The following is a 19,020-nucleotide window of genomic DNA, read 5'->3' on the forward strand; positions in this document are numbered from 1 at the left end:
TCCAGAAAGGGCTACACCCCCTTTTGCATCTGTGTTAGAACTCTAGTACAGAGAATTCCTCAGATGGGATACATTGGTGCCAACACATGGTTTGTCTTGGTGGCAGCTATATGTGCACAAGTTGCTCACCACAAAAACCCACCATGACAGAAGCCCTTTAAGCATTGCATCATCATGCATCAACTAATTTCTGCAATCATAAGGACTAGAAACCTAAAAACAGAAGCTGGGATTTTCAGCAGTCAAACAGCTGCAGCTCATGCATAATGTCAATTGCAACCTTGTGTTCCATGAGGGAAGAAAGGCAGGATATAGGTGTTCTAAATAAGTACATAAAGGGTCAGCATTCAGAACAATATCACAAATGGTGAAAGTGCACTGTTGGAGAGTAATTGTGCGTAATCTGGCTCCTGCTCAGCACTGCACACCACCAAGAGTGGCTTCTCACTTTACACTGTGTGTCCACACACGCATATACCCTCAACCCCCTTAAATCTTACAATCTGTGCCAGTGTCATTCCTGAATAAATGCTCCATGTGCAACTGTAAGATATGATTACAGGAAAGTTACCATCTAAAGTGGCCCTAAGATATCAGGGCCCTAAAGTGGCCCTAACACTGATATTGACAAAATGTGTCCTGGGAAATAGCCCATAGAATCCATCTGTCCCTGAAAGTGACACATCAACAGGCAACCTCTTGGGCTCAGACTTGCCCCAAACTGGACACATTGCTGCCCACCCTTAGTTGAACCAAGCTGCTCACCCACCCAAAAGTTTGGCCTTACCATTTTCAGAGACTCTGTCACAGACCAAAATCATCACTTCTGGAAGCCACTCTTCTACAAGAGGAAGCCACGTAGAGATGCTGTCCAGCCCAGATATCTGTGAAGAGACCCTAAGAGTTGCTGGCTTCCTCTCTAGGTAATTTTTACAGTACTGCAAGTGAAAATGTATTAAGTACTATGATAGTTCTGATAAGAAAGCAAAGCTGAGAGTCGAAGAGGCTTGAAGAGAAGAGAGATTACTTCCAGAAGAAAAGAAACGTGTAAAAAAGCAAAACACAAATCCTAGGATGTTGTATTTTAAAAAAGTGAGATGTCTTTCCTGCAGATAGGGGTCAACTACTGGAGCCCCCCTGGGTCAAACCCATCACCCTAAGGGGTGTTCTCTGGTCCCTGTTGCCAACTATGAGGGGCCGTAGCTCAGTGGAGCACACGCTTGGCATGCAGAAGGTCCCAGGTTCGATCCCTGGCATCTCCAGCTAAGGTTAGGAAAGAATCCTGCCTGAAACTCTGGAGAGCTGCTGCCAATCAGTGTTGACAATACTGGGCTAGATGGATCCACAGTCTGACTCAGTATAAGGTGGCTTCCTATGCTGCTAACTAAGGGACAAAAGCAGGATGCAGTGGACCGGCATGTGAGTCAACATGCACAGACCATTTAAATCCAGTTTCTCTGGTTAACCCATTTTGTGCTCAGTATATACATTTCTGCCTGGTGTACTGAACAGCAATGGAAGACAAGCCATTTATCATTGTATTTTGACAGGGAATTAATGTGTGAAAGAGCAACTTGTGCAAGGACATTTACTCAGCGGGATTTGGAACAGACGCCTAACCCTAGTTGGTAAGCTCTGGCTTTCTATGGGGAGAAAAAGGAAAGATTTGGGTTCCAAGATTGCTTTCATTGCTTTTGAGAACATTGTTCAATTACTCCACACTTGACTTCCTCCTGTTCTTTAATTGCCACCACTTAGCAACAATCAAACATCTCCCATTAGGCTGGAAACTCCTGCCTTGTTGAGGTGAATGAAACGGGGAGAAGAGGGCAGGTCTGAGCAGGAGTTCAGCTAGTTGCAGCCCTCAGTTTCAACCACCTCGTCTTTCCAGGAAGGAAAGCTTGCAAGCACCACAAAGGGCTCCTGCACTATTCATCTCAAGAGTTTCTGTGGTTAAGAGAGGGACCCATATGGCAGACTCCACTGCAGCTAAATGCTTGCTTGGGGTCTCTTTGGAAGGAGTCATGGCTCACCTTGTGTCAAGGTTTTCCTTATGACCTGGACCCCCTGAGCAACTCCTTAAGGATCTCTTGCCTCCTTAAGAGTCCAAGCTTCCTTCTTTTACCTTCCCCTTTCCAATAACATGGAGGGTTTAAGCAGTAGGCATGGGGTGATTGACACTCTAGACATGGGGTTTAACCACAACAGTTTACTGGTAAATTAAAGCCAGCAAATTACAACTAAAGGTATTTACAGAATAGAGCTGAGTGATACAAAAGGCATTAGGAGAAAGGAAAAGCTGCAAAATGCAAGTCCTTTACCCTAGCTGCACTTAGGTTTCTCTAGGCTGCTGCTTCTTGCTTCAGGCTTTGGTCTCCCTGACTCCTCTTACTGACTCTCTTGCTCTCTTTATAGACCCTCCTCCCTCAAAACTAAAAGTACTGCTTCAAACCTGAAGAAATGAAACTTAACCAGGGAAATGAAATTGAAACTTAATTGGGGAAATGAACTACTCCTCTCAGGGATACCCCCTCCCAACAGAAAAAAACAGGCCTTTAGGATGGATCTTTTTCCTTGTCTCTGTAGGCCTCAAACCTTCACAACTTGGAAGGAGTCATGGCTCACTGAAGCAACAACAGTTCAGCTAGCAATGTGAATGCTAGAAATGGCAGACACCCAATATAACTAGTACAATGCAAAGGGCAGGAAGAAGAGTTCCTCCACCACAATGCACAGTCACTCCGTGTCTCTAGAAGAGGAATTTGTCAATAGAGCGTCCTGTGGCTATTTGATTAAAAGGCTGGCTCTAGAGGGGTAGTGGGAGGTGCTTCCTAGCCCATCCCAGCCAAGTCTTTCTTCTGGAAAGAGCCTGCCTCCTAGTGGACAGAGCAGGAAGAGCAACTCAAGAGTTCTGGATTGCATTTCTAAAATCCAGATTAAACATACATATTTGTATTTCAAATTATTGTTTAACCAACATAGTTGTTACAAAAAATGAAATAAAACGCAAAAGTAATATAAGCCTCTGTTAAAGCAGCAACAAAACTCAAAACTCATATAGCCAGAACAAATCTCATAATACCATAGGTAACAAAGTCATCCTGACTGGACAGAAGCTACAGTCATGTGAAAAAACAAGTACCCCCTCTTTGAGTTCTATGGTTTTACGTATCAGGACATAATAAAAATCATCTGGTCCTTAGCAGGTCTTAAACTTAGGTAAATACAACCTCAGATGAACAACAACACATGACATATTACACCGTGTCATTATTTATTTTACAGAAATAAAGCCAAAATGGAGAAGCCATGTGTGAAAAACTTAGGTACACCTTATGATTCAATAGCTTGTAGAACCGCCTTTAGCAGCAATAACTTGAAGTAATCATTTTCTGTATGACTTTATCAGTCTCTCACATCTGGAGGATGTGAGAGGAATTTTGGCCCACTCTTCTTTACAACATTGCTTCAGTTCATTGAGGTTTGCGGGTATTTGTTTATGCACAGCTCTGTTAAGGTCCCGCCACAGCATTTCAATCGGGTTGAGGTCTGGACTTTGACTGGGCCTTTGCAACACCTTGATTCTTTTTTCAGCCATTCTTTTGTAGATTTGCTGGTGTGCTTGGGATCATTGTCCTGTTGCATGGCCCATTTTCGGCCAAGCTTTAGCTGTCAGACAGATGGCCTCACATTTGACTCTAGAATATTTTGGTATACAGAGGAGGTCATGGTCGATTCAATGACTGCAAGGTGCCCAGGTCCTGTGGCTGCAAAACAAGCCCAAATCATTACCCCTCCACCACCGTGCTTGACAGTTGGTATGAGATGTTTGTGCTGATATGCTGTGTTTGGGTTTCGCCAAACGTGGCACTGCGCATTATGGCCAAACATCTCCACTTTGGTCTCGTCTGTCCAAAGGACATTGTTCCAGAAGCCTTGTGATTTGTTGAGATGCAACTTTGCAAACCTAAGCCGTGCTGCCATGTTTTTTTTTAGAGAGAAGAGGCTTTCTCCTGGCAACCCTTCCAAGCAAACCATACTTGTTCAGTCTTTTTCTAATTGTACTGTCATGAACTTTAACATTTAACATGCTAACTGAGGCCTGTAGAGTCTGAGATGTAACTCTTGGATGTTTTGCAATTTCTCTGAGCATAGCACGGTCTGCCCTTGGGGTGAATTTGCTGGGACGTCCACTCCTGGGAAGATTGGCAACTGTCTTGAATGTTTTCCACTTGTGAATAATCTTCCTCACTGCAGAATGATGGACTTTAAATTGTTTGGAAATGGCCTTATAACCCTTCCCAGATTGATGGGCAGCAGCAATTGCTTCTCTAAGATCATTGCTGATGTCTTTACTCGTTGGCATTGTGTTAACACCCCCCCCCCAAATGCTCGAGACCAGCAAACATGTAATATGTCATGTGTTGTTGTTCATCTGAGGTTGTATTTACCTAAGTTTAAGACCTGCTAAGGACCAGATGATTTTTATTATGTCCTGATACATAAAACCACAGAACTCAAAGAGGGGGTACTTTCTTTTTCACATAACTGTATATGACTGTATAACAAGTTATCGGTATAACAAGTTATCAGTAAAATCATTTCTGGGAGCATTATGCATAGAACATAATGACAAACATTTCCACAAATGGAAACAACACTGCTGTGTTGGAATTTCCCTGCAGCCACCTTCCCAAAGTTGGGAGGGTATTGCTTTGAAAGCAGAGAGCTACAGAGGTGATACTGAAGCAGGGATGGGGAACCTGTGGCCCCCCCTGATGTTGCTGGACTGCAACTTCCATCATCCCTCATCACTAGCTACACTGGCCAGGGCCGATTGGAAGTGCACTACAGCAGCACGCGGAGGGCCACGTGGCCCCCCCATGTGCTCAATGAAGAAACGCGAAGCAACCGTGGACATTGACACTAGAATTATCAATGCACATGCTGCTGTTCCTCAAGGGCTGGGGAGGGCCAGTCTGGGCAGAAAGGCAGCCAAACAGCAGTTTTATGAACAAACAATAAATAAAGGAGTACAAATGAGTGCTCTCTTGCTGTTACAAGCGCTAAATTACCGTGGTATTTGGATAACCAACCCAAGAATTATCTTGAGAAATTTATGTAGTAATAACTAGATTGGAGTCACTTCTATTACCAGCTTTTGCAATTTCCATGTACAGAGTTACAGGGATCAACTTTAAATAAGACAGGCAGTATTCATGTCCAGAAGTACTCACCGTCGTGCTGTCAAAATAAACCAAGAAGGCTTGCACGGACTCCACAATTTCAGCGGTCACAAGAAACTTATTTGTCACAACACAGAGATGGATGGCAGCCGAGTAGTACTTATTGTCTATTGTCCAGGGGTAAAACCGGGCTCCACTCCCTGTGGAAACATCCTCTGGCAGCTCTTCTTTCCCAGTGATACCTGCAAGAGGAACAAAAGCCGCCTGGAGATAGGCCAATACTCACTTTTCTCCTTGGAAAGCCCTGGCTGAAAAGTGAGCCAAGGGGAGAGAAAAGGGATGCCTTCCACAGAGTGCCCTTGCACATGCTTTCTAAAGCACAAGTTAAGGGAGGACCATACTGTTACTACAGTCAAATGTGTCACTTCTGCAGTATGGTCTCCACTTCAGTGGATGTTGAATACTGCTGTTCCTTTTCGTTTGGCTCTCATGCTACATTTATATCTAGCCTTTCCTCCAAGGAGCTCCAGGCTGGGGTCACCCAGTGAGTACCACGGCCAGAGGAAAAAGATGCTGCGCCAAGGGGCCACTCTGTCAAACTTAGGCTGCTCTCTTACTCACACTTACCCCGCTGAACACACTGGGGTTACTTTTGAGTAAACATGCATAGTGCAGTCCTATGCAGTTACCATCTCATCTAGGGATGACCAGCCCACACTATTAGTGTATTTATGAGCTGCCCTCCAGTATGAGAGTCCCAGGGCAGTGTCGTACAACTAATATAGTAACAGATACAATAAACTCACATAAGACTAAACCCAGTTAATAAAACATGGTGAAATGCCTAGGGAAATTTTAAAAAGACATCAATGCTGATGTCAGGTGAGCTTCTCTGGGGAGGTTATTCCAGGTACATCACAACAGGGAAATCCCTCTTGCTGGTCACTCCACCTCACCCAACCTCAGGTAGTGAGGGGGCAGAGGAGGGTCTCTGATGATAAGCACAGGCTTTGGACAGGCTTAGGAAGAAGGCAGTCACTGAGGGCCAGTCCCCAACTTTCCTCCTCCAGTTGCTAGTGCAGAGGCAACAAAAATTGTGCAGAGTCATGGGGTTTACTGGCAGTCCATTTTGCGATTTGGGGGGAATTGTGGCCTGTCACCATCCACCCTTTCTTCAAAGTGGCCAACCCATAATACTAGTTGCTAGTCTAGTTGTTAGGGCTGATCCATCTGCCAGCCATTTTGGATTAAATAGCTCGAACTTATATCCCATACACTAGCGTATAAGAACACCCACAAGTCTTTCAGAACCTGTGGGTTCTGAAATCACTGAGTTTCAGAAATTCCCCCCAAACATTGTCCATTTTAATGCAAATATCATACAGCCCTCCCACGGTAATGACACCTTTCTATATCTAGCTATAGTAAACATAGCCATTTTAGGATAAGCTTTCAAGTCCACACTTGCTTTTGGTCCCCAAAGTCTTCCCAGAAAACTGCTATAATGGCAAAAGTACATGGGTTTGGAAACAACCGTGTCTTAAGAGAATTGCTCACTTTTCATTTCTGATCTTCCTAACCACTGGGAGGGCCTGTGGTTTCACATCCAAAGAGTCTTGAAAACATTTTTAGCTGATGCACTTGATGGCCACACAACTGCGGCATGCCTCAAGGGCCAAACTCTGAGGTGTGTGTTTTCACAGAACAGAAGCCAGCTCTTTGACACTATCTTACTCTGCTCCTACAAACCTGTTGCAGGCATGCATCTGCCCAAGTTTTTGCAAAGTGAACTACAGAGAACATGAGTAGATGCAGGCTACTATCTGAACCAGAGAACCCATTCTGAATGCAAGAACATGGCCTAGAGTGAGTGAAATCAAGAGGATTCAACAACTGTGGCAGTCCTGTACACAAGGCCTTTCCCTCAGAACAGCATCAACAGACCCCCTTCCTTCTCTCACTTGGGATTAGAGGCAGGGCCCAGGCCAGAAGCTTCAGCTGTGGCACCTTTGGGGTGTACAACATATGGTCACAGACACAACTAAACCAGACTCATTTTTCATCTCCTACATCCATGAAGCGGTGTCAGGGATTCTTCCTCCATAATCTCATTTAGCTTTTTGGAAAGATACAATTCATCTGACTTACCAGATTTCACACTGAAATCTACCTTAAGCTTTTGGGGCTATGACTTTGTTCATATTTATTATATGCTCTCTTATCTATGTTTGTGTTTTGTTTGCCATGCTACATATATATACACACATGCCACAGATTCCAGTGCAGCCTCCCCATTTCCAACCCCATTAAAAGCAAACAGCTGTTTTACCTAAAAGACATAACATTTATGTATAAAATATCACACTGCCATATCACACCTTTTTGTGGAACGGGTTCTGTGCTCCAGGCTTTGTACAATGGTGCTAAAGCAGCAAAACAAGAAGAGACCAGGCAGAAGTAGAATGCTGGCTTTCCACATCAAGTTAATAGCTAGTTGTTGTCTTGACTCCAATCCAGAACATTAAAAATGCTATTCTGGATATAGTACAACCAGCTGAACTATTAAAGCTCCAAAACCACCCCTGCAAATTCTTTCTCGCCTAACTTTTGACAGTGCTCCCAACTGGTCTTCAGCTTGCTTTATAGTGTAAGCAGTTTAATTCCCTCAAGTGCTTTTAAAGTGATCCCATTTATTTTCCTCTTTTGGGGGGAGCGTGCAAAGAGAGCGACTCCTTCGTGTGTCTGGAGAGCCACCTGGTGGAATGAACCTCAGAAATCCTCCCATACAACTGCAAGGAAGTATGTGCATCCGGAAGCCTTTGCAGGGACTGTTTTAAGAGATTCAAGCAAAAAAACCAAAACACAACCCTCTTGGTAAGACAAAACTTGTAATTCAAGTAGCATCTTTTCCTGTTCTATACAGACAGCACAGAAATGTATGTTTGCTGGTATAATTCTGGTTGCTTCCAAAAATAATTTCTGTTATACAGATACAACTGGTTTATAATTTCATTGTAATGTTAATTGTTTAATTTCCTGTGTAACTGCAGCAGTTAATTCTACAGATGCCTTATGTGAAACCATTATCATGGATGCTTTATTGTGCATCTTTTAGGATGAGACATAAGAGTTTCTCCAAAGTAGAACATCCAGTTTTTAAAAGAAATACCAGTAATCCCCCATCAGTTGGGGAGCAGTGTTTTAAAATAATATTGCTGCAGCCCATTCATCCTACTGCAAATGTTAGACCCCAAATTAAAAACTAATGTTAGTGATTATAGCACCGTTGTGATTGAAAGAATTACTGAATGAGCAACAGGACTTGATGCTGGGAAATTACTTTTAAACACCACAGAATACAGAACCCCTTTAGGTATTTCGTCAAGGACTGCTTACACCTGCAACATGTTGGGAAAGGGAGGGAGGGCTTTGTACAGCACAGCCTCTGAGAGCTCTTGCTTCTCACTTGCCTCCGTTTTTCCATCTTCTGCAATAACTGAAATAAACTGCCAAATATTTGAAGATGACCACAGAAAATCCAGGTACAAACTAACATGTGAACAGTTGAGAAGCTTGTTTCAGTTCATGCAAACCTTCCATTTTCTAAGTCCATGAAGCTCAAAGTGGAAGTTCAGAATCAGAAGCTCTGGATCTTTCAGACATGGATTCCAATTAGAGAAGACCAAGTTGTGCTAGTATTTTCAAGGATACATTATTTATTGGGACAGAGTAGTATATAGATACAAAAATAAATAAACATGGGTTCAGGATGTTGTCTACAGTTATTATGACACTATGAAACCCGATCTTATGTATTATTTACTCAGAATCAAGTCCCACTGAGTTCAGTGTGTACTACTATGAAGTTTAACCAAATAGCCAAGTTTACTGTTACTCCTTAATTATATTATATGGCTGTTTATTTTCAAAGAGGCAGTGTGATGTAGTGGTTAGAGTGTTGGACTAGGACTTGGGAGATCCGGGCTCTAGTCCCCACTTGGCTATGAAGCTCACTGGGTGACTTTGGGCCACTCACAGACCTGGTTCGCATGAAACAGCCAGCTCATTGTGGGTTATTTAACCCATGATGAGCCACAGTGTGTGCGGCCACTGTTTTGAATATGCAACCTTTGACTGGGGGTTGCGCCTTGTCATGCAAACCCAGCTATTGTGAGTTATGAGGGTTAAACAACCCTCATATAACCCTCAATTAGTAGTAGGGTTATATGAGGTCGTTTAACCCTCAAATAACCCACAATGGCTCGGTTCACACAACATGGAGCAACCCCCTATTGCCCTGACCGGGGGTTACATATTCAAAATGGTAGCCATACATGCCGCAGCTCATCATGGGTTAAAAAGCCGACTGTCATGTGAACTGGCCCACTGACTCTCAGCCTAACCTACCTCACAGGGTTGTTGTGAGGATAAAATGGAGAGGAGGAGAAGTATGTACACCGCCTTGGGCTTCTTGGGAGAAAAAGCAGGAGATAAACATAACCAATAAATAAATTAACATGTTTCTTCTGTTTCTGTAGGATGACACAGAAGTCTATGCACCAGCCAGGATCCTAAGAGGAATGTTACACATGCCCAGAGTATGAGTATGTCTAGTGGGATTTTTTATTTCCCTACCCCATCTTTTGAATGGCAGACATTAATGCCATATTGCCAACGATTGTTAAAACCCTCTTCAGTTTCAAAAGAGGATTTCCATGAAGCAAGGGATCATTTGAGAAACACAAGCCCAAAGCCTCCTTGAGCATACAAAACTGAGTTGATGGTTCTTTAGATCCAGGCCCCTTTTGAAGGCCACATAAAACCTTATTTTTGTTTACTCCAAGATTGTATTAAATAAGAATTATCAACATTGACAGTTTCTATTTTCCTATTTTATTGTATTCCTATTTTTCCAAGTGGTACCGCTGCAACATCATGTAGCCTATTACTAGGCATACTGAAATTGTTGTTTGAATGAAATTAAGGCATTTAAGCTGCAATCCTATGCATGTTTAGACAGAAAAGTCCTGTAACTCCCAGGGGTTACTGGGAGTTGTGGGAATTTTTTCTGTCTAAACATGGAAAGGATTGCACCCTCATACTTTTAAATTCCAAAAATATTCCAAATGGTACAATTTTACTTACTAAGTTATACATTATGCATGTTCTTAAATAAAGAAAGCACTGCATACATTTCAATGTTTCCCAGAAATCAAACATTTTTCAGGAGCAGTCAGGGAGATAAGAAGCAGTTGTTACCATGGCTTTGAAGTTTCTGGATATTTTAAACATGGGGGGGGGGGAGTGGAAGAGAGCAACGCAAGTCTCCAAGGCAGGTTTTTGATCCTTTCTTTACTTCCAATGTTCTTCCCCCAATCTGGTCCAGCAAACTGGGACCAACTTTACTTTAATAAATGCTTATTTACATATTTCTTAGCTCTCTTTCAGGACTGTTGTCTTCCCAATGTTTTTTTTTAATCCTGTTCTCACCAAGAAAGGAGTAGCAAAATCTACTATTTTAGGAGCAGAGAAGTTTGGAAGGAATTTGGGGATATAAGGCAGAGAAGTTAAGGTAAATATACCCTGCACATAGACTGTGAAAACAGCCTGCCTGTTCATATAAGCAACTTAGGGCACAATCCTATGCATGTTTAGGGTAGCCCTACATCTCCCAACATCCCTCAGCCATGGCTGGGGAAAGCAGGACTTTTTTCTGTCTAAACATGCAAAGGATTGTATCCTTAGACAAGCAACATACTAACAGCTTTGACCCCCTCCCTGTACAAGGGGAGTGACAACGATCCACTGCACAAACGGATGTTGAGGATTTGCTGGGTGGGCAGGGGAGGTTGTTAGACTGTTGCCATCTGTTTAACTATTGTCTTACCAGACTTGGGCTTGTGTTTTCATTGTTTTATCACACAACATTTTGAGCATATGATAAGAAAATGGAATAGAAATGTTATTAGCAAATAAAACAAATTAATGGAAAGCATTCTACACAGATGACAGGGAAAGGAAAACATGGAAATTATTCACAGAGAAGGCCAGAAAGGGAATGGTGAATTTCCCCTGGAGAAAGCTCACCAACTTGGACGCCTTTAAAGGTGAGGAAATCGTCAGAGAACACCTGGCTACTTTAAATGAGTTCAGGTCTACATGGCCAGGTGAATTATATCCCAGGATATTGAAGAAGCTTGCTATCTAATCTCTGAGAATTTTGGGAGAACAGGTGAGGTGCCAGAAGACTGGAGATGGACAAATCTTGACCTGTCTTCAAAAGGGAGTGGGGGGAGGCTGATCTGTGCAACTACAGATGGGCCAGCCTGGTGTTGCTACTGAGAAGAATTCTAGAACAGACTATTAAGCAGCCAGTTTGCAAGTATCTGGAAAAGAACACACTGATTATTAGGAGCCAGCACAGGTTTATCCAGAATAAGTCATACCAGACAAATCTTCTCTCTCTTTTTATAGTTGCTAATTTGGTGGATTATGGGCATAGTCTACCTTGATTTGAGCAAAGGATTTGAGGAAGTCTCCTATTATCATAGTTGACATGATAAAACCTGTGGATCCACCTAACAAAACTGTTAGATGGATCCACAGCAGGTTGAACCCCCTCATCTGGTGAGTACTCATTAATGACTGAGCCAAATGGAGTCCCTCAAGGCTCCGTCATTGGCCCTGTGCTGCTCAAAGTTTTAATAAATTACTTGGATAAAGGTGTAGAGGGTATACTTATAAGATCTGCAAATGATAGCAAGGGTGGTTAGCAAATACTACAGAAGACAGAATCAAGATTCAAAATAATCTTGACAGGCTTTAGCACTGGGGGTGGGGTGCGTGTGTGTGTGAAAAATGAACAAGCTAAAATTCAGTCTTAAGTCCTGCATTTACATACAAAAAAGCAAAGACAAAAGTGAAAATTATCTTCAGTTCAATTGATCACAAGCCGAACATGAGTCAGCTAATCCAATCTTAATAAAACATAGCGACTAGATTATGAAAACTAATAGTTCTCTATTCTGTGCAAGTCAAATTGCACCTGGAGTACTTGGCAACAAGTTTTTAGAAGGACACTGAGCCGCCTGGAAACCATTTCCTATAAAGAATGATAGAAACAGCTGGGTATGTTTAGCCTGAATAAGAGAAAATCAACGGGAGTGAGTTGTGTTCTGTTGCTCCATAGGACAGGACTAGACCCAATGGGTAGAAATTGCAGGGAAGCAGATTCCAGCAAAACGTCAGTAGAAACCTCCTGCTGACACCAGCTGTTTGACAGGGAAGCAGATTGCCCTGCGAGGTGGTGGGCTCCCTTTCATTGTAAGCATTTAAGCAGAGGCGGGGTGGGCCTCTTCCAGGGACGCCTAACGGCTTCCTGCATCGCACATCCTGCTTTGAGCAGGGGGCTGCACTAGATGCCCGCCCAGGTACCTGCCAACTCTGTGGCTCTGGGAACGCCGATGCCTTTCCCCTGCACGTGCGAGGGCTGTCCCCAGCCACCGTGGACGCAAGTACAAGCCCTTCTACGCAAGACGCTCCCAGGCATTGTGTATTACTTGGCACGTCTCAAGACGTGAACTCCAAGGCTCAGACCTCTGCGCGCCTAAACGCAGCCCGCTTTATACACGCTTCCTCCCGCTTTGGAGAAAGCACTCAGTGCACCCCTGCAGAGACGGTCTCCTCCCCCCCCCACACATGAGGCATTTCTGCCCCTGCACCGAGAAGAGTGGCCTTCACCGAGCCTTCCTCTGTTGGCGGCACTCCGCACATGCTCAGGGGCTCTCCGTTATCTTACAAACCGTAGAGGGGGGACGCCGGCGTTACGGGGCGCGCGATCCCGACGGCGCCGGGAGGTGACGCCACGGCGGGCGTGGCAAGCGAGGCAGAGCCGGGGGGCTTCAGTCGACTCACGTTTCACCAGCTCCTCCCCGGGGAACTCCGCCGCGCAGCTCGCGATCAAGGCGCAAGGGACGGCCATGGCGCCTCCTGGTCCGGGGACGCGGCCCTGCGCTTCCCCTTCCGGCGTACGCCCCACCCCTTCCGCCCGTTTGGGGCGCACCATTGCAGCGCCGCAGGCAGGGTGGCGGCGCAGCCTGCGGCTCCCTTCAGCCTCGTGCGGCGGGGAAGCGAGAGGTCACGCGGAGCCCCGTCCCGCTGCGGGAGGAGGGGGCGAGGCGCTCCCCCCCGCCCCCGGGCCCCCTCCCTCCCCCCCTCGGATCGGCGCGAGTGGTCCCGCCCGGGCCGCGCGTCCCGTTGCTAAGGCCGCGGTCACGTGGCGCGCCGCGCGGCAGCCCGCTCCTGTGGGGGGGCCCCGGCGGGAGGAGCCATGGCTGAGGCGGCCGGGCCGGGGGCGGAGATAGGGCGCGTTTTGGTCCAGGTGGGTCGGGGGGCCTCGTGGGCCGAGGGGCGCTTGGCCAAACTCCCACGAGCCTTTGCTTCCGCACGCGCGCGCCGAGCCCCCCAGGACGCCTCGCTCTGGTGCACTTGTTCCCGCGTCCCCTGTGGGGGAGCTGGCGAGCGGCGGCCGCCCCGCGCGGGAGGCTCCCCTGGGGCCCGGCCTGATGCTCTCTGGGGCGGGCAACCCCGGTGCCGCCCTGGCCTCTCGTCCGCGCAGGCCGCTGGCGTCCCGTGGAGGTGGGGTTGAGCCTGGTGTGCTTTATCTCCGCGTGGAGGGAGCCCTCTTGCTTTGTGCACGGGGGAGCGTGCTTTAGTGTTGCCTTATCTGTGCTGCGTTAATTTATATTGGATCTGGTTCTGTTCGCTGCTCAGATATTTCTTATCCACTGAATGGCATATAAATTTAATAGAATAAAAAAGAGGTCGATCAACCACTTGCGGTCTGAAGTGGTCCATCGCAGGCACACAGATTAACCACCTTCATGAAAACTCGGCTCCCTCGCTTCCTCCCCTGAACCTAATTCATAGGAATGTTGTGAGAATAAAGTGTGTCTGTGCGTGTGTGTGTGTGGTGGGGGGTGGGTGTGCTTAGGCCTGGGCATTTTGGAGGAAAAGTGCATTAAAAAAATGTAATCACTGCCGGCATTGCTTCTTGGCCTACTTCCCACCCTGCTTTTGGATTGCAGATTTCACGTGACACCTGTGAGTCTTTACCTTCATGCCCTTCATCTTTTCAGAGAGCCCTTTCTGCATTGCACAAGTCAGCATGGGCTTGATAAATGGTTTCCCCTGCACCTTTAAAATAACTTGATGATCCTTCAGGTTTTAATTTTATTTTTCCTCTCTTTTTGCACATGTAAGCTTAGCTTTCCGGCAGAGAAAGATCAGGTTTAGCAGTGTTTACTGTTAACGTATGATGGAGCTTTTCCATACTAGCTGAGGATACAATCTCATGCTTACTTACATCCATATTATTCAATGGAAGAAACTCCACTATTTTATTTATTATTTATTTGATTTGTACTCTGCCTTTCTACCAAGAAAAATGGCCCTCAAGGTGATACTTGATTAAAACAATAATAAACCAGTACATTAAAACACAATTAAATACAATACTTCTGAGTAAAAATGTTTAGGATTGGACAGCACATCTGATTAGTCTACAATTGAGCTGGCCTTGCTTTAATCTTGGAAAGGTTACTTTTAATTGCCAGTAACACTGTTTAGGAAATGGAATCCATGAATTTGAAATTGACCAGAAGGAAGGCAGTGCTGAGAGATCATGTTTCAAATCAAGAGGAAGATCAGCATTAAAATCAGGTGACTCCGGATTGCAGAGGATGTAGGTGCAGGGGTGGGCAACTTGTGGCCCACCGGAGGTTTTGGCCTATAACTCCCATGATCCCATACCATTGACTATGTGGGCTAGGGCTGATGGCTGTTGTAGGCCAAAATATCTGGAGGGCCACAAGTTGCTCACCCCTGAGGAAAGGTTTTCTTTGTCTCTCATGACAACTCTCATGAGCCTTTATAATAGATGGACAGCTTGTGGCCCTCCATATGTAATTGGACTGCATCATCATCATTGGCTATGCTCGTTGATGCACTGCACAACATCTGGAGGGCTACAAGTTGCCCACCCCTGCTTTATAATATGCTCTCTCACGTGAGACTAGCTTCCTTTTCCATTATTTTGTGCTCTTTTTCTCTTGGGCCTAATTCCCATGAACCTTTGCACCATTCTTTCTTTGATGGATGCTACCTTCCAGGTAGCTACCCACTGGTAGAAGACACCGTTGTTCATACTGCCATAGTACAGCTTGAAAGTAAGAGACTGCTAGCTATTGTCATCTACCAGGTGCAGAACGAGCTAATGGGGGAGGTTGCTGGATGCATATTCCATCAGGTACCCAGGCATCTCTTGTTTCCAGATCCAATTTGAGATGCTCATGTTAGCCTATACAGTCCTAAATACCTTGGCCCCTGTGTACTTGAGAAATCACTTCCTTTCCTGTGACACATTGTCACCTTGGCAGTTTGCTGAGATCACCCTCTTCGTTGTTATAATAGAACACTCATTTGCTAAGGGTGTATGGAATGATATTCTTGGTGGCTGACCTCTTCCCCTACAGATTTGGCAAAGTTCATGCTTGAAGTATTGTGAGCCTTTCTTATTTAGTTCAAGCTCCAAGGAGTTAATTTTAATTTGACACTTTATTTCATATTTAATGGACATTTTAACCTGTTTTGACTATAGATTTACTATGATTACTTGCCCCAAGCACTTTGGATGGTTGTGGATTAGAACTCTGACGGTACTGTCTTAAGCATGTTTACTCAAAAGCAAGTTCCATTCAATCCAATAGGATTTACTCGCAGATAAGTGTGCATAGGATTGCAGTCATTCAGGCCAATCCTATGCAGGTTTATTCAAGTAAGGGAGCAATCCTATTGGGATAGGCAGGCGCCTCTGAACTCAGAGGCAACCGTCTATCCAATGCAGGGTGGGCGGAGTGTGGAGGGGATCTTCTCTGTGCTCCAGCAGCCCGGCTAGACGGCCCATTTCAGCTGTCTAGACGCAGGACTTCAGAGTGGGGGAAGGGGAGGCCAGATGACGCATAGGAAGCGTCATATAAGCACTTCCCCCCCCCCCGGAACACCCCCTTTTGCCCCGCTCTGTGCTGCTCTCTCAAGCGCGGAGCCTGGGTACGATCCACGCTGCCTACGAGGCGACAGGGGAGGGGCAGGGAGACGGTTTTCCGAGAACCAGCCTTGCAGTGCAGGCTCCAGGGTCGGCTCCTGAAAACCGAACAGTCCTGTGGCCACTGTCTAGCAGCCATAGGATTGTGCCCCAAGTCCCTTTGCATTCAGTGAGTGTACTTCCTAGGAAGTGCGTTTCAGATTGCTGCCTAAGGGTGCAGTCCTATGCATGTTTAGAAAGAAAAAAGTCCTACAACCCCCTGCATTCTCCAGCCAGCCATACTGGCTGGGAAATGCTGGGCATTGTAGGACTTATTTTGTCCAAATATATATAGGATAGCACCCTCCATCAGTTAAGTAAATAGTTACCAGCTAGACAGATAGATAAAACTTTTATTGTGGACAAAGACCAGCCCAAAATAGATAGATGAATTTAAAAAAGAAGTACATTAAAATTACCTGTCATATATCCCCAGTCAAATTAATAAACACTTCAACACAGTGTAGTAATAATGTAATGCAAATCAGACATATTGGGTGGATGGCATTACTCCCCAGACTTTATCTTTCATCCAGCTAGGTAAATCCGAGCTCCCACAGCATCCTTCTTCGAACACCTATCGCAGCCACAAAGAATTTGGCAACGCTATATGTAAATATCAAATTAGTGTCAGACAACAATATATAGGTATATCGTTGTCCTGTATGACCCGGAAAACAATTTATCAATGGGGAGATGAGTGCAGCACAAATGTCTCTATAAAATATACACCACAACAAAACGTGCTCTGTAGTTTCTATCTGTTGCATGCCACAGGGGCAAAGGTGCCCTGCCCAGGGGATCTTTTTGTACCGTCCCTCCAAAACTGCCGAGGGGAGTCCATTGAGACAGGCCAAGGTAATGCTCTTCTATGTTTGTACAGCTCCAGTTGTTCAAGATAGGGTGCAGCTATTATGATGTATCTGTAATCCTCCCTAAGATAGAATTCTGGGGCACTATTGAGGTCACTTTGTCTCTCAATGTCTGCAGTGCGCTGCTTGATAGTTTCCATTGCCTGTTCAAAACCCATATTTAATAAAGTCCGCAAGGGAAGACCCAAGAGAGTTATTTTCTGTTCAAATAACTGAATCCAATTGGATTTAAAATCATCTTGCAAAATTAGTGGGGCAGGGCCAGTTGGAAAATATGACAATCTAAGCCAGTACACAAGGATAGCCACCCAAACCTTAGCTTCAATTTTGACCTGGCCAGTCTCTAATCTTATCTTTGCATTGGAGACATCCCTAGGAACACCCAATATTGTCCTCAAAAATTTTGATTGTACACGTTCTAATATTTGAGTATTCGGGAAAGGCCCCAATTGAGAGCTGTACAATAATTCAGCTAGTACTTTTGCTTGGTATAATTGGAGGGCTAAAGGGATATAGTGGCTGCCTTTCGTTCTCATAAACTGTGCTATTGCTGACGAGCTTCTCTGTGCGTTTAACGCCACATATTTGCTGTGAGCCTTCCTGGAACCGTTTGCTTGGAGGACTACACCTAAATATTTGAATTGGGAGACCTGCTTAATCTTGCGTTGATTTATCATCCATGATCTGATTTTTGGTCTTTCTGCAAAGATCATAATTTTTTTTTTGATAATTGATCATCAGATCTTCTTCCTCGCAGTATTCCGTCAACTTCCGCAATGCTCTTGTAAGCCCAGTTGGAGTCCTTGAGATAATAGCTGCATCATCTGCGTATAGTAAAGTAGTTATATGCCTCCCCGCAATTTTGGGGGGATGAAAATCGCTTTTAAAATGGTTTAGCTGGTCTACCATTGAATGGATGTAAAAATTAAACAAAAGTGGGGTGAGAATGAAGCCTTGCTTGACCCCTTTTTGTGTTGGAACAGCCTTTGTAAGGTGGCCATGAGCACTACATCTGACCTTAAGGGAGGTGTCTCTATATAGAGTCTGAATGAGTAGGAGCAGGTGTCTCTCAATGTTAGAGACCTCTAATTTCTTCCATAGTTTGACCCTTGAGATAGAGTCAAAAGCTGCCTTAAGGTCTATAGAGGCTACATAGAGCGAGGTGACTTCGTTTGAGATGTATTTCTCAATGAGATGCTGTAGCACCAAATATTGATCTATGGTAGAGTGACCCTCCCTGAAGCCTGCCTGCTCCTCCGCCAATATCATATCCTGTTCCAGCCAGTCGTTGAGCTTCCTATATAGGTGCCTGGCGTATAATTTACCAATAATACTTACCAATAATAGTTACAAGCTTCTTCTTTTGATTGCCTTTTGAGGGATTGTTTTACATATGCCGTGGTGTTTTGCCCCATCCCACCTGTCACTTCAAAAGCTAGCTTTGCTAACTTTCAGCCTGCTCTTCTCCTTTCTGTGTTCCATTAAATTGCAGGGTTCCCAGAAGTGTCTTTGTGTGCTGTGTTTAAGAAATCTGTTTTGCTTTCAGTCTCAGTGAAACATGTTAATATTTTATGGTGATGGATGTGTACATTGCAAGCTTCTACTAATTTTCTAGGTTCAAGAAGATCTTCAACAGCTGAAGGAGAAACTACGAGATGTTAGCCATGACCGGGAAGCAGTGGATGCTCAGAGCCTTGAAGCTGCTATTGAAAGGACAGAGAGTGGACTGAGGGTAAATGGATTGCGATTTTTCCAGTGGAAAAGGGAAAACTGGCCCCCAGTGAAGTTTGAATCAATATTTCCTTCTCAGTTGATGGGGCCA

At 44.9% G+C, this 19,020-nt stretch overlaps 2 protein-coding genes across 15 annotated transcripts in view; one reads left to right on the forward strand and one right to left on the reverse strand.

Annotated features, from left to right (window-relative positions):
* The window catches only part of AAGAB (alpha and gamma adaptin binding protein), a 30,709-nt gene extending 17,506 nt beyond the window's left edge, over positions 1-13,203 (reverse strand). For 6 of the 11 annotated variants that reach the window (XM_084817519.1, XM_084817522.1, XM_084817521.1 and 3 more), the window contains exons 1-3: positions 13,101-13,203; positions 5,238-5,428; positions 788-884 (exon numbers count right to left, since the gene is read on the reverse strand). In XM_084817519.1, coding sequence (XP_084673645.1) covers positions 788-884; positions 5,238-5,428; positions 13,101-13,167 — 355 coding nt within the window. In that variant the 5' untranslated portion in view covers positions 13,168-13,203. Of the gene's footprint in view, positions 1-787; positions 939-5,237; positions 5,429-13,100 lie in introns of all 11 variants that reach the window. The other 5 variants (XM_084817515.1, XM_084817520.1, XM_084817513.1 and 2 more) reach the window with 1 other exon arrangement.
* A 260-nt stretch (positions 13,204-13,463) lies between these two features.
* IQCH (IQ motif containing H) overlaps positions 13,464-19,020 on the forward strand; it is an 89,546-nt gene continuing 83,989 nt past the window's right edge. For all 4 annotated transcript variants that reach the window (XR_014785426.1, XM_084817507.1, XM_084817509.1 and 1 more), the window contains exons 1-2: positions 13,464-13,566; positions 18,814-18,930. Coding sequence is in view for 3 of the 4 variants with exons in the window: in XM_084817507.1 (XP_084673633.1) it covers positions 13,516-13,566; positions 18,814-18,930 (168 nt within the window). In the remaining variant the exon portion in view is untranslated. The remainder of the gene's footprint in view (positions 13,567-18,813; positions 18,931-19,020) is intronic.

This window comes from Heloderma suspectum, chromosome 11 (genome assembly GCF_057233095.1).
Source record: "Heloderma suspectum isolate Gila_16-S chromosome 11, 16-S_ref, whole genome shotgun sequence".
Lineage (NCBI taxonomy): Eukaryota > Metazoa > Chordata > Lepidosauria > Squamata > Helodermatidae > Heloderma > Heloderma suspectum.